Source organism: Schistocerca nitens, chromosome 6 (genome assembly GCF_023898315.1).
Source record: "Schistocerca nitens isolate TAMUIC-IGC-003100 chromosome 6, iqSchNite1.1, whole genome shotgun sequence".
Classification (NCBI taxonomy): Eukaryota; Metazoa; Arthropoda; class Insecta; order Orthoptera; family Acrididae; genus Schistocerca; species Schistocerca nitens.
The window spans coordinates 439,905,130-439,920,972 of record NC_064619.1 but is presented as its reverse complement, the minus strand read 5'-3'; the positions used below and the strand labels follow the sequence as shown (position 1 = coordinate 439,920,972).

General features: G+C 41.8%; 1 protein-coding gene across 1 annotated transcript in view; it reads right to left on the bottom strand.

Annotated features, from left to right (window-relative positions):
* Positions 1-8,354: 8,354 nt before the first annotated feature.
* LOC126262560 (protein Wnt-2) overlaps positions 8,355-15,843 on the bottom strand; it is a 545,379-nt gene continuing 537,890 nt past the window's right edge. Inside the window, exon 4 of the mRNA XM_049959257.1 lies at positions 8,355-9,372. Within this exon, the coding sequence (XP_049815214.1) occupies positions 9,221-9,372 (152 nt within the window). The 3' untranslated portion in view covers positions 8,355-9,220. The remainder of the gene's footprint in view (positions 9,373-15,843) is intronic.

Sequence of the window (15,843 nt, the reverse complement as noted above, 5' to 3'; positions counted from 1 at the left end):
TTTTTTAGATGGTAGTGTATTGTTAGGCCTGGCTCTCCCAAAGCTGTCAGTAGTTCTAATGTAATGTTGTCTACTCCCGTGGTCTTGTTTGGACTTAAGTCTTTCAATGCTCTGTCAATCTCTTCACGCAGTATCATATCCCCTATTTCATCTTCATCGACATTCTCTTCCATTCCTATAATATTGTCCTCAAGAACATCGCCCTTGTATAGACCTTCTACATACCCCTTCCACCTTTCTGCTTTCCCTTCGTTCCTTAGAACTGGGTTTCCATCTGAGCTTTTGATATTCATGCAAATGGTTGTCTTTTCTCCAAAGGTCTCTTTAATTTTCCTGTAGGCAGTATCTATCTTACCCCTAGTGAGACGAGCCTCTACATCCTTACATTTGTCCTCTAGCCATCCCTGCTTAGCCATTTTGCACTTTCTGTCGATCTCATTTTTGAGACGTTTGTGTCCCTTTTTGCCTGATTCATTTACTGCATTTTTATATTTTCTCCTTTCATCACTTAAATTCAATATCTCTTCTGTCACCCAAGGATTTCTAATAGCCCTCGTCTTTTTACCTATTTGTTCCTCTGCTGCCTTCACTACTTTATCCCTCAAAGCTACCCATTCTTATTCTACTGTATTCCTTTCCTCCATTCCTGTCAATTGTTCCCTTATGCTCTCCCTGAAACTCTGTACAACCTCTGGTTCTTTCAGTTTATCCAGGTCCCATCTTCTTAAATTCCCGCCTTTTTGCAGTTTCTTCAGTTTTAATCTACAGTTCATAACCAATAGATTGTGGTCAGAGTCCACATCTGCCCCTGGAAATGTCTTACAATTTAAAACCTGGTTCATGAATCTTTGTCTTACGATTATATAATCTACCTGAGACCTTCAAGTATCTCCAGGCTTCTTCCATGTATACAACCTTCTTTCATGATTTTTGAACCAAGTTGCAGCTATGATTAAGTTATGCTCTGTGCAAAATTCTACCAGGCGGCTTCCTCTTTTATTCCTTACTCCCATTCCATATTCACCTACTACGTTTCCTTCTCTTCCTTTTCCTACTATCGAGTTCCGGTCACCCATGACTATTAAAGTTTCGTCTCCCTTTACTATATGAATAATTTCTTTTATTTCATCATACATTTCTTCAATTTCTTCGTCATCTGCAGAGCTAGCTGGCATATAAACTTGTACCACTGTGGTAGGCGTGGGCTTTGTATCTATCTTGGCCAAAATAATGCGTTCACTATGCTGTTTGTAGTAGCTTCCCCGCATTCCTATTTTCCTATTCATTATTAAACCTACTCCTGCAGTACCCCTATTTGATTTTGTATTTATAACCCTGTGTTCACCTGACCAGAAGTCTTGTTCCTCCTGCCACCGAACTTCACTAATTCCCACTGTATCTAACTTCAACCTAAGGACCTCACACACATCCATGCCCGAGGCAGGATTCGAACCTGCGACCGTAGCAGTCGCGCGATTCCGTACTGGGCGCCTAGAACCGCTAGACCACAGCGGCCGGCCCAGATCAGTCAATGATCCAGACTGTTGCCCCTGCAACTACTGAAAAGGCTGCTGCCTCTCTTCAGGAACGATACGTTTGTCTGGCCTCTCAACAGATACCCCTTCGTTGTGGTTGCACCTACGGTACGGCTGTCTGTATCGCTGAGGCATGCAAGCCTCCCCACCAACGGCGAGGTCCATGGTTCATGGGGAGGGGGGGATTTAGATAAATAGAGGAAATCTAGATGTAGTTGGCTGGATGCGGATTTGCATCTCGCTTTTACCGAATAAAAGTTGAGAAAATCACAGTGCCACCTTCATCGGTTTGATCGATGTTTCGTTTATCTCGTTTGACCACTGTACATAAGACTCCAGTCATTCCGAGTCTGTCAACGCCACATTAACTACATGTTGCAATCCACTCGTGAGATCATCATTTTGCCTTCGGTGTACAATGACGTCAAATCAGCAGTCGACTGACTAGATACTTCTCGGCAACCTCCTGGGTCACACATCTCCGCTCTGAGAGCGTGAGGAGATTTATTCCTGTGCTCAACGGCCCTGACACGTTCCTCTCACACAAAACTATCACAAAAGCAAAAAAATGACGGACTGAACACCATAATTGTATCCAGGAACAGGTGAGAACTATCTCATTAATGAACAAGTTGCAGTTTAGCCCAGAGAGCTGTTCTGGACATCTGTTCATCTGATGTGCCTGTGAGTCATGTTACAGGCCTACCAATGCTGTGGACAGAAATTACAATGTGGCGCCAGGTTTACGTTTGGGGAGGCATTGTTATAGGAGCCAGCCTGCCACTGCGTGTCCTTCCTAGCAGTTAAGTGGCGGCATAAATTTAAGTAGAACAATCGCTGAAGAACTAGTGCTAAACGTGTAGCAATGTAGTTCTGTATACTCTTTCATTTGTCGATTTGTAGGCTGTTATTGCATCAGATAGTGGTGACGTAGAATGCATATTATAAAAACTCATAGAAGACTACGATTGGTTCCCGTCTGAATATAAATATAAAATTGAAGATTTAGAGAAAATAACATTTGTGAGGTTTTCAACCGTCTGAGAATAACTGTTATTAAATATGGTGAAAGTAAAGATGATAGAAATAATAAAACCGGACAAGAATACGAAACGAAACTCAATATTGTGGGCTCACATACTAATAATAACGGGTAGAAACATGGGTAATAAACAAAAGATAAAGGAAGAACTGCTATCTTTTGGAACTCATTTCTCGTGAAGATACAGTTGTCCCAAAACCAGAATATCCGAAACTTTCTAGGATCAGAGAAACAATGTATATAGAAGGGATAATAGTAGATGAAATCGAAAGAGAAATGTAGTGTGACTATAGGCTTTCCAAAAGAATGCACAGAAGCAGGAGACGTAAGAAAATGAAAATGGAGTCCCCAGGAAATAAGGAAACGTAGAGGACCTCAAAAGAGTTGGAAGAATGATTTTTATTACGTTATGCACGGTATAAACGTTCAAAATCACGACTAGATTGATTGATAAATTTGTAGAACAGCAAGCAAGAAACGACGTCAGCAGTAAAAAACTGAATGAAATAAAACAGCCACTGGATTTTGCTTCTGACTCGCAGTCAAAAGATATGGCATACTAGGACGGGTTTGAGTCTATTTTGTGATGCACACGTACATGGGTCGGACGCGATGGCCGGCCGCTGTGACCGAGCGGTTCTAGGCTCTTTAGTCCGGAACCACTCTGCTGCTACGGTAGCAGGTTCGAATCCTGATTCGGGCGTGGATGTATTTGATGTCCTTAGGTTCGCTATGAGCACTATGGGACTTAACTTCTGAGGTCATCAGTCCCCTAGAACTTAGAACTACTTAAACCTAACTAACCTAAGGACATCACACACATCCATGCCCGAGGCAAGATTCGAACCTGCGACCGTAGCGGTCACGCGATGCCAGATTGAAGCGCCTAGAACCGCACGGCCACACCGGTGGCTTTCTCACCTCCATAGGAAGTTCGTTCAGCAATGAGAGACGAGAGAGAAAGCCATGAAGGACAATCCCACCCACAGTACATGATCTCGCAGTCAATCTAGTATTGTTTGTACGAAAGTATCTAATCAAATCACCGGCCGCGGTGGCCGAGCGGCTCTAGGCGCTTCAGTCTAGAACCGCGAGATTGCTACGGTCGCAGGTTCGAATCCTGCCTCGGGCATGAATGTGTGTGATATCCTTAAGTTAGTTAGGTTTATATAGTTCTAAGTTCTAGGGGACTGATGACCCTAGATGTTAAATCCCATAGTGCTCGGAGCCATTTGAATAATTTCTAATCAAATCACCATCATTATCATCATCATCATCATCATCAGCGGCAGCAGCAACAGCAGCAGCAGCAGCAGCAGCAGCAGCAACAACAACAATAACGGACATTCAATATCCCCAACAGCATAAAGATATCTTTACACCCTTATGTCATTACAGTTATTCGCATTCATTTCAGTCCATGTAGGGATACAGCTCTAGGGCCCGTATACAGGGTGGTCAGAAACACACCGAAAAGTTCGTAAGCATGTTGCAGGGTATTTTGCGCTGAGAAATAATTAAGGAAAAAGATCGATATGTTGCGACTTTCTTAGGTAATTAACATTGAAGGTAAACAATTGGGCCGTTGCGCGGCGGTCATGCAGTCCGCCAGAGATGGTGCCGTCAAACGAGTCAAACCGCACAAAAATTGAACATGGGAAGGTAGTAAGGATCTCACCCGTGCCAAAGGCTGAGCTGTCTCGTGCGTTGTCATCTGCGCTATAAGAACAAACGACACTAATTATATCTGACTGGATGCTTGAATTTGCGTATGGCCTGACTGGCTAATTTCAATGCTAAATTATTCGGAAATTCCGCAAAGTTTCGGCTTTTTTCTTAACAATTAATTCTCAGCACAATCTACTCTGGAGCACTGTCCCAAGCTTTCCAGATTGTTTCCGACCACTCAGTTTAAATATTGTTCTTCACTTTATCATTGTGTTTTATTCATTATATTTGTCAATAAATATATTTATTTTTCAAATATCTGTATGAATCTTTGCTATAAGAGAGCCTTTTATCGACTATCGAGACCGAACAATCGAGTGATAGGGCGGTGACGAATGAGAGAGGCAATCGCTCAAAAATCTTATGGGACTTAACTGCTAAGGTCATCAGTCCCTAAGTTTACACACTACTTAACCTAAATTATACTAAGGACAAACACACACACCCATGCCCGAGGGAGGACTCGAACCTCCGCCGGGATCAGCCGCACAGTCCATGACTGCAGCGCCTAAGACCGCTCAGCTAATCCTGCACGGCGAGGCAACTGTTGAGGCGTCTCATTGCTTTGGACATTTTCGTGCGTAAAGACATGGTTAAAACATTTAAATTAATGTGGCATCTTATCGATGTGAGCTGCAAGAAGATATTGATTAATAATGAGGGAACTGAAACGTCTGCAATGCTTTTATTTATGGACTAACTAACAAGGGGAGGCCGCCAATTGTGAAATTCAGATTCGATTCATACTGCGCATAATAAAAGCTCATGGCCATAGATGTCATGTGGCAAAGCACCAAGATGCACTTCTCAGCCGTTGTCGAGAAAATCGACAGTTAACCGTTGCGGTGAAATACTCTCTACGATTTATACTTTCATAGAGCGTCGTGGCGCAGCGGTAAGCGCTCGGGTTCGTAATCCGAAGGTCGCCGGATCGAATCTCGCGCCATGCAATTTTTTTTAGTATTTGTTTTTGTAATTAAAATATATATATATATATATATATATATATATATATATATATATTGGCGACTTGGAACATGATTATGTTTTCCGCAAACAAAGTTGTATTTCACAAAAGTTATTAATTGTCTTCATAATGTTTACACGTGTAGTTAACGGAAGACGTAGAAACGATATTCCGAAACGAATACGTATAGTGTAAGTCAAACGTTCGAATTAGAGTAGAGACCCCACTCCTGAACTGTCACAGCTGTGGTAACATTTTAGTTCCAGACGTGGCTGCTAAGTAAGATCAGGCTCTCAACTGTGGAAGTTGTGTATTGTTCTATCTTTAGAACATAATATAGTTCCTGTTGTAACGACTATATTGTTACTGCAACAGGACCAACATATAAATGTAATGTTTGCTCCACATCCTATCCTACAATTTGTCTGTTTATTTTCTAAGTCGTAGTCACACATGCTCCAATTCATTCAGTACACTGCCCACGTTCAGTAGATTCTGATTTCTCATATAATAAATAAATAGCTATCTGTAGTGAACAAAATTGCAAACCGTCATTATACGACGTGCTAGGGAACCTATCATGAATGTGTTTTGTTCTGATAGGTTGAGAACCGTAGCCCACACTGTATTCGCATTTCACAGCTGGTGTACACGTATTTGCGGCTAGTTTGCACGGCGAGGCAACTGTTGAGGCGTCTCATTGCTTTGGACATTTTCGTGCGTAAAGACATGGTTAAAACATTTAAATTAATGTGGCATCTTATCGATGTGAGCTGCAAGAAGATATTGATTAATAATGAGGGAACTGAAACGTCTGCAATGCTTTTATTTATGGACTAACTAACAAGGGGAGGCCGCCAATTGTGAAATTCAGATTCGATTCATACTGCGCATAATAAAAGCTCATGGCCATAGATGTCATGTGGCAAAGCACCAAGATGCACTTCTCAGCCGTTGTCGAGAAAATCGACAGTTAACCGTTGCGGTGAAATACTCTCTACGATTTATACTTTCATAGAGCGTCGTGGCGCAGCGGTAAGCGCTCGGGTTCGTAATCCGAAGGTCGCCGGATCGAATCTCGCGCCATGCAATTTTTTTTAGTATTTGTTTTTGTAATTAAAATATATATATATATATATATATATATATATATATATATATATATATATATTGGCGACTTGGAACATGATTATGTTTTCCGCAAACAAAGTTGTATTTCACAAAAGTTATTAATTGTCTTCATAATGTTTACACGTGTAGTTAACGGAAGACGTAGAAACGATATTCCGAAACGAATACGTATAGTGTAAGTCAAACGTTCGAATTAGAGTAGAGACCCCACTCCTGAACTGTCACAGCTGTGGTAACATTTTAGTTCCAGACGTGGCTGCTAAGTAAGATCAGGCTCTCAACTGTGGAAGTTGTGTATTGTTCTATCTTTAGAACATAATATAGTTCCTGTTGTAACGACTATATTGTTACTGCAACAGGACCAACATATAAATGTAATGTTTGCTCCACATCCTATCCTACAATTTGTCTGTTTATTTTCTAAGTCGTAGTCACACATGCTCCAATTCATTCAGTACACTGCCCACGTTCAGTAGATTCTGATTTCTCATATAATAAATAAATAGCTATCTGTAGTGAACAAAATTGCAAACCGTCATTATACGACGTGCTAGGGAACCTATCATGAATGTGTTTTGTTCTGATAGGTTGAGAACCGTAGCCCACACTGTATTCGCATTTCACAGCTGGTGTACACGTATTTGCGGCTAGTTTGTTTATAATACTACGCGAGTTGCATTTGTTGGGCTCAACACAATAACTCGAGTAACTGAGTGTATTTGCGGTTGCGTGATTACTTATTATTCAACAACCTTGGTACTGTGTGCTTGTCACAACTATGTTTAATGCCAGGGAATTATGTTTATATATTTTTGAGACTGGCTTTTGCAATTTTGTGTAAATTGCGGGACGAATATATGAGTACAACATTGTTACTTTTGAGCTACACAGTTTAATCTCACTCTTTTCAAGTCAGAACCCGCAACTGAAATGACCACTATTAACTATCACACTTAACTACATTCAGCGTAACGTAACGAAATTAGATTATCACTTGGTTCCATGGTCATTTGTATCATTTATATTTAGGACAGCTATCACGTTGTGTTATATCCTCCGTATTTTCAAATGTCATCCCAAAATGCTCTATTGTGTCGTCCCAACTGTTTTGCAATCCAGCGAAAACTTTCTTGGTCCATTTACCATCCATTCAACTTACAAAATGTTTCACCCAGCTGCTTTCATTTTCAATTCAGATATAATTACGTCGTCCACTTCACTTTGTCCCTGATCCATTTGTATGTTTTCCTGGGTCTTCTAATAATTCCCAGTGTGTATCTCTGTTATTCTTGCTGAACGATCCGAAATTTTTGAGTGGTTTCTGCTCTCTATTAAGTCAACCCCCTCTTAAATACAAAAACTAACACAGATCGTATATATATTTTTCATCCTTGCGGTTACTTTACCGTCTCCTCAGCAGTCATAAAGTTTAGGTCTACCTTCGTATCTTATAAGTACAGAATACACACAGATATACTCCCAGGCAAGAGTACCGACCGACAATTTTGATAGACGACGTTCGTCTGTAGGAACAGCTAGAATGAACCAAAGGCCTCTAAAGCTGAAATAACACAATACTGCTAAGAGAATGTATTTAGCAGTACCAGTGAAAAGAACGTTATCCAGTTGTTTGGTGTACATCGACACTGGTATTTTACTGCTAATTACTACTCTATTCCACCCACGGAGCCAGAGCCACGATTCTCCAGGGGTTCTTGTCTTCAAGTACCGTTTCGTAGCACAATTTACATCACATTTAGCAGTGTTCAACAACTTCAGTGTTTTCTGTGTGTGTATTTAATGCTACCATAATGTAAAATGAGTTGTGAAGAGTTGTATGTTCTACTGTACTAACTAGAATTAAAGGAAAATTAAGGAAAGGACGCAGGATGTATACGGTAAGTGGGAGATAAATAAATTGCAGAGATTTTTCGTATTACACACAGAGGAACATTCATTTTATTTCCACAAGATAGTAGTTGATATGTATGTCAGAGAACATTAATTGTAGTTAAATATTGCAATGTATTAAATCGTTACAGTGCTGACGTCTTGCATATCACTTGGAGTTACGTGTTGTGTACGGGTAACTTCTGTTATGCAGGAATTTGTCACTGTGTATGCATTAAATGTTTTCAACCTCACTAAACTCACAGCTGGAAATGGTTAAATAAGCGTCATGTAGACGAAGTTAATTGCATAGTCGGCGTAGTCACTTCGTTCCACCACAGAGCGCGTCCATACATACACTCATTAAATTATTAAAGTTCTGCGGAATGTATACTGAAGTAATTCAAGTCTTTTTTTTCGACCTTCGCGATTTGTACAATGCCGATTGCAGAAATAGTTCAGCGGTCAGACTCCAGTTACAACACAAACGACTCAAGCAGTCCAGTCTTTGCTAAGCAGCCTTGTTTATCCAACAGCACCCACAAAGTTCACTGCAAGAGTGGCACACGCGTAGCTGACGACACAGCTAATCACAGGTGGGAGTTCACGCGAGTATTGATGCTAGCAACTGCTCCACGTGACTTGGCGGCACTAACAGGAAGTACTGAGTTTTGGGCCGCGTGTTATAATGCGCTGTTGTGGACGTACTCCGCAGCGAGGACACCTCCAACACCATGGCGTCGGAGAACGTGACGTCAGAGCGCTAACGGCACGATACACGTGTCTTCAGAAGCACCGACTCGTAAGTGCGCCATTGCGTGTACAGGGGTCAGGAAACACACGTGTCATCCTGTCCCATTAGAACAGGGAGCGGCATCGTCAGTCCCACGTGTCACACAGCTCAGGTATCCACGCGGCAACAGGTGCCTATTTGCAGGTGTACTCTTCGGTGCGCTCGCTACACGTGTCGCACGTGACGTGGCAGCACCAGTGAAACTTGCAACGGCACTGCCACGTGCGCGTATACTGGTGGGTGTTGTAGCCGCGACCACAGCATAGGATGTCACAGCTTCCCGTACCTGCGAACAGAGCAAACATCACTCTCATCATTACATAATGCTTCATTATGTTAAACGCTATAAGGAGTAACAAAATGGCCTTCCTGTCCTTGGCAGGATCATTTCATAAATTAAACACAGGTATTGCAAGCAATTGTAGAGATGGCAGGGATAAAATACAGGTGTCGCTAAGTTATTTACAACTTCTACAGAAACCAGTTAACCAATTATAAGATAGTCCGCAGCTCGTGGTCGTGCGGTAGCGTTCTCGCTTCCCACGCCCGGGTTCCCGGGTTCGATTCCCGGCGGGGTCAGGGATTTTCTCTGCCTCGTGATGACTGGGTGTTGTGTGCTGTCCTTAGGTTAGTTAGGTTTAAGTAGTTCTAAGCTCTAGGGGACTGATGACCATAGATGTTGTCCCATAGTGCTCAGAGCCAATTATAAGATAGTGAAATTAATCATAAATAATCGTCTCAATTTGAGAAGAAAAGCGATGTCCATACATATAACACTAGAAAGAAAAAATGATCTTTATTGTGTAAAACTATAAGGGGCTCAGAAACGAGTTCAGTACTCACCTACAAAACGTTTTCACCATTTACTCCATAATACAAAGGCTAACAGGTAGTAAAGTAAGCCTTAAACCTAACATAAATCATTTGTTGCGGAGAATTCCTTGTAATCCATGGATGATTGTTTATTTAAAAAGTGGTAGCTTGAAAAAGAAAAAGCTAGTTTTCTGTCTTGCACGAGTAGAACTAAAAATAATATTCATTAATTTTAAATTTAGGCTAGTGTGCGATTTAGGAACCTGTAAATGGCCAACGTGCAGCCTTCCACTGAAATTAATCGTTTATACATTTTGCGTAAACGGAATCGTTCCACAAAATTTGGATAAAAAAATCTTTCAAATAGTATGTGGATCATGTATCTAACTAACTAACTAACTAATAAAGGGGGTGAAAGGCTACTAGTAGTTGAGAAAATGTATTAAAATGTATATAGTATACAAGATTTTGAACAAACGGCTACATTTTATTTATATAGAAGACTGGTATGTTTCGTATACTGCCATAAACAGATCCTGTAACTATGACCAAAAGTAGTATGAGAATGGGAAGTGTTGTATACATGCTACAACAAAAAATTAATATAAGAGAGTAATGAAGACTGCCAACTTCTCATGGGAGTGGTGCAGTACCTTGTATTGGTTAAATTTATTCTGTAATTGTGATGTACTTTCAACCACTCATCTCTTTGACAGTGTTACTTTAGGAACATGCCCATACTGTTGCTATTACTCTCATGCTAAACAATGTCTCAGTGAAAGTGTGTTTATTTTCTTCCATTTAGGTTGCACATTAATTTAAATTTTGCAGCTCTGACTGTGTAGTTATTTAACGCTTTTCGCATTTGGAAGTAAACTGCGTCTTGAAGTCTGATCTCTGAGTATGGTTTCCACCCACTACCTCATTACGCCATAAGCAGAAAATCTCCTTTCTTCCTCTGTGATGTTCAGAAGTTTAAGTCCAGATGATGGCATTGTAGACTTGATCATCAACAGAAACTGTTGATAATAATTCTATACTCGTTTCTTTCTGACAAAAAAAATTATTCTATTTTGTGAAGAGATGTAAAGCACCTGATTGATTTCTCAGCAGAACTTGACATTATATACAGCTGAGCTATATTTTGTGTCCATTGTGCGCCACTACTTGTTAGACAATAAATTGATTCTCAGTATCATTCAGTCATTCCTTACAAATTTTTAAGACTTTGAAGTTACTTTGCAACAAACTGTTATCGCAACATGTAGGTATGGGCGAACACAGAGAAGTGTTCGATAAGTCCTTGGCTTTGACAAGTGACATAGAGAATACCCGACAAATGGCGTACACAATATGGCGAGTACAGTGTGATCTTACTGGCTTTTTTTCCAAAACTTCCTAAGTTTCAGGTCAGTCTGTTGTCTTCCCGGCGGGGTCAGGGATTTTCACCTGCCTCGAGATGACTGGGTGTTGTTGTGTCGTCTTCATCATCATCACTCATCCCCATTACGGTCGGAGGAAGGCAATGGCAAACCACCTCCACTAGGACCTTGCCTATTACGGCGGTGCGGGTCTCCCGCATCTTTCCAGTGCGCTCTGTCAAGGAGTATGGTTCTTCATCATCATCATCAGCATCATCATCATCAACAGAAAGATGGCATCAGATTTAGAGGGGCTCTAGAGAGCGTCTTGAGGTACAAATTAGATGAAAATTCATGCCTTGGAACATCAACCAACGACGCTAAGACAGATTGTTCCAAAGCTGGCTCAGACGGCACGTAAACTGTCAGCCACTGACTGGCTCGCGACAGGCAGCGGTAGTGTAGGTTACCCACCAAAGGGCCCTAATTACACGCGTTCTGCACATGCGCGAACCATTTGGTCAACACTGTCCGAGTGAGTTCGGGCGCCGCAGAACTGTCGCGCACATAACGACCCAACAGCCTTACTGCCCCAGCACCGCCTGCGGCTAGGCCCCTTTGACAGCAGGTATTAATTTGTACACTGATGGACTCTGTATGGAATTTCATGCCATGGGTCTAACAGTACACAGCACGTTACTTGGCGTGAAATGATGCAGGACGTCAACTACAAACGGGGTTCTAAAGTTCACAGATCATGACACTTTTATAAACCATTATTTATTGTTATAATTAGGGTAACTTTGTATGTGTGTTACTGACACTTGAAATTCCAATTTTATATCTGTTGAATTGTACCCACTGGTCCCATGTTTTGCAATTCGACGTATAGTATTTGCAATTTTAAAGTCTCTCCGTCATTTCATATTTACATGAATGGAATAAGGTATTCTCCACTACCTGCACCCCTTAGCTATCATTTCTAGTTTTATGAACCTTTCATGCAGTTGACGTACTGCTTTGTCACAGTTTTTATTGCAACCAACACTGAACCTTTTTCCACAAGTTCTTCGTTTGCTTGTCGCGTTTTTACTTTTGTTGACTGATATGTACACGGTGTTCCAAAAGTTAATGGCCGAACTGACGGATGTGATAATGGAGACTACAATAAATGTATTTCGTTAAGCAATCAGATGTCAGAAATGCGCACTGAGTAAGTATGGAGTGTCGAGCAGGTCACTGGCTGCGACTGAGAATAAACAATATGTTCGAGTCATTTCCTTTTGTGATCAACAAAGAGTGCGCAGAAAAAGTAAGGCTACAGATTTCCTTTCAGAAAACTGAGTTCTTCTGCACGAAATTAAACATTCCAAATTTGAACACAAAGTATGGCAAGATCAACAGGGTTACACACTTTAAGTGCCTAGGTGAAGTGCTCGAACCGACAGGAAAGGAGAAAATTGCCCAGAACACTAGTTCATTGAAAATGAAGAGAGCCTAATACAAAACACATGGTATTTATAACAATAAATATCTATCTGTCCATCTGCACCAAAATTTGTCTCTACAGAGAGACACTGATGTTATACACAAAGGCCTACTTTGAGGACATTCTCACACAGGAAAGAAAAATCGTTAGGAAAATTATTGGGCCAAAACTCACGAATGATGGATGTAGGCCTCACTCCAGGGACACCACAGAGAAGTTCTCCAACATCGCAGCGGATATTAGCAAGAGGCGACTAAGATTTTATGGACACATAAGCAGACTCCCACAGACCAGACTCACCAAGAGAATCCTCAGGTACATCCAAACACTCAAGACCACTACACCCTGGATGACACAAGTCAAAATTGATCTGGAAAGAGCTCAGATAGATTCAGCGGACGTCATGGACAATGGCGTCTATAGACACAAGGTGCACAAGTGGGAAGTGATGTCAGAGAAAACAGCACCTAAAGCCCAAAGGCCAAAGTGGACTGAAGGAAGGAAGAGAGCCTTTACTGAACGAATGAGGGAGTACCGGAAGAACAGAAAGAACAAGTAGTAATAAATGTTTCACGTGGTCTGTTAAAATGCCTGTAACGTTTGTAATATATATATATATATATATATATATATATATATATATATATATATATATATATATATATATATACAGGGTGTTTCAAAAATGACCGGTATATTTGAAACGGCAATAAAAACTAAACGAGCAGCGATAGAAATACACCGTTTGTTGCAATATTCTTGGGACAACAGTACATTTTCAGGCGGACAAACTTTCGAAATTACGGTAGTTACAATTTTCAACAACAGATGGCGCTGCAAGTGATGTGAAAGATATAGAAGACAACGCAGTCTGTGGGTGCGCCATTCTGTACGTCGTCTGACTGCTGTAAGCGTGTGCTGTTCACAACGTGCAAGTGTGCTGTGGACAACATGGTTTATTCCTTAGAACAGAGGATTTTTCTGGTGTTGGAATTCCACCGCCTAGAACACAGTGTTGTTGCAACAAGACGAAGTTTTCAACGGAGGTTTAATGTAACCAAAGGACCGAAACGCGATACAATAAAGGATCTGTTTGCCAAATTTCAACGGACTGGGAACGTGACGGATGAACGTGCTGGAAAGGTAGGGCGACCGCGTACGGCAACCACAGAGGGCAACGCGCAGCTAGTGCAGCAGGTGATCCAACAGCGGCCTCGGGTTTCCGTTCGCCGTGTTGCAGCTGCGGTCCAAATGACGCCAACGTCCACGTATCGTCTCATGCGCCAGAGTTTACACCTCTATCCATACAAAATTCAAACGCGGCAACCCCTCAGCGCCGCTACCATTGCTGCACGAGAGACATTCGCTAACGATATAGTGCACAGGATTGATGACGGCGATATGCATGTGGGCAGCATTTGGTTTACTGACGAAGCTTATTTTTACCTGGACGGCTTCGTCAATAAACAGAACTGGTGCATGTTGCAGTCCCATCGTCCCTGCATCCTCAAAAAGTACTGGTCTGGGCCGCCATTTCTTCCAAAGGAATCATTGGCCCATTTTTCAGATCCGAAACGATTACTGCATCACGCTATCTGGACATTCTTCGTGAATTTGTGGCGGTACAAACTGCCTTAGACGACACTGCGAACACCTCGTGGTTTATGCAAGATGGTGCCCGGCCACATCGCACGGCTGACGTCTTTAATTTCCTGAATGAATATTTCGATGATCGTGTGATTGCTTTGGGCTATCCGAAACATACAGGAGGCGGCGTGGATTGGCCTCCCTATTCGCCAGACATGAACCCCTGTGACTTCTTTCTGTTGGGACACTTGAAAGACCAGGTGTACCGCCACAATCCAGAAACAATTGAACAGCTGAAGCAGTACATCTCATCTGCATGTGAAGCCATTCCGCCAGACACGTTGTCAAAGGTTTCTGGTAATTTCATTCAGAGACTACGCCATATTATTGCTACGCATGGTGGATATGTGGAAAATATCGTACTATAGAGTTTCCCAGACCGCAGCGCCATCTGTTTTTGACAATTGTAACTACTGTAATTTCGAAAGTTTGTCTGCCTGAAAATGTACTGTTGTCCCAAGCATATTGCAACAAACGGTGTATTTCTATCGCTGCTCGTTTAGTTTGTATTGCCGTTTCAAATATACCGGTCATTATATATATATATATATATATATATATATATATATATATATACATGCCATTAAAATTGCTATACCAAGGAGAAATGCAGATGATAAACGGGTATTCATTGGACAAATATATTACACTAGAACTGACATGTGATTACATTTTCACGCAATTTGGGTGCATAGATCCTGAGAAATCAGTACCCAGAACAACCACCTCTGGCCATAATAACGGATTGATACACCCGGGCATTGAGTCAAACAGAGCTTGGATGGCGTGTACAGGTACAGCTGCCCATGCAGCTTCAACACGACGCCACAGTTCATAAAGAGTAGTGACTGGCGTATTGTGACGAGCCAGTTGCTCGGCCACCATTGACCAGACGTTTTCAATTGGTGAGAGATCTGGAGAATGTGGTGGCCAGGGCAACAGTCGAATATTTTCTGTATCCAGAAAGGCAAGTGCTCTACCGACGTCTTTTTTTTTTCTTTTTTTCCTTGATCTCATTTTGTTGGTGATTGTTCGTTCTATTTGTTCGGGGCGGACGTGGCCTGACACTTGTTTAAGTACACCGGTGTTCAATTAACTCAGTTTTTTTTTATTACAGAGGACGGCTAACCCTCTGACCGAACACTCTGAGCTACCGAACCGGTGACCGACTGAGCTACCCAAGCACCGCTCACGACCCGTCCTCACAGCTTTATTTTCACCTGTACCTCGTCTCCTACCTTCCAAACTTCACAGAAGTTCTCCTGCGAAACCTGCAGAACGAGCTCTCCTGGAAGAAAGGATACTGCGGAGACGTGGCTTAGACGCAGCCTGTGGGATGAAAATTTTCACTCTGCAGCGGAGAGTGCGGCTATTTGAAACTTCGTGGCAGACTGGGTAGCTCAGTCGGTAGACCACTCGCACGCGAATGGCTAAAGTCGCGAGTTCG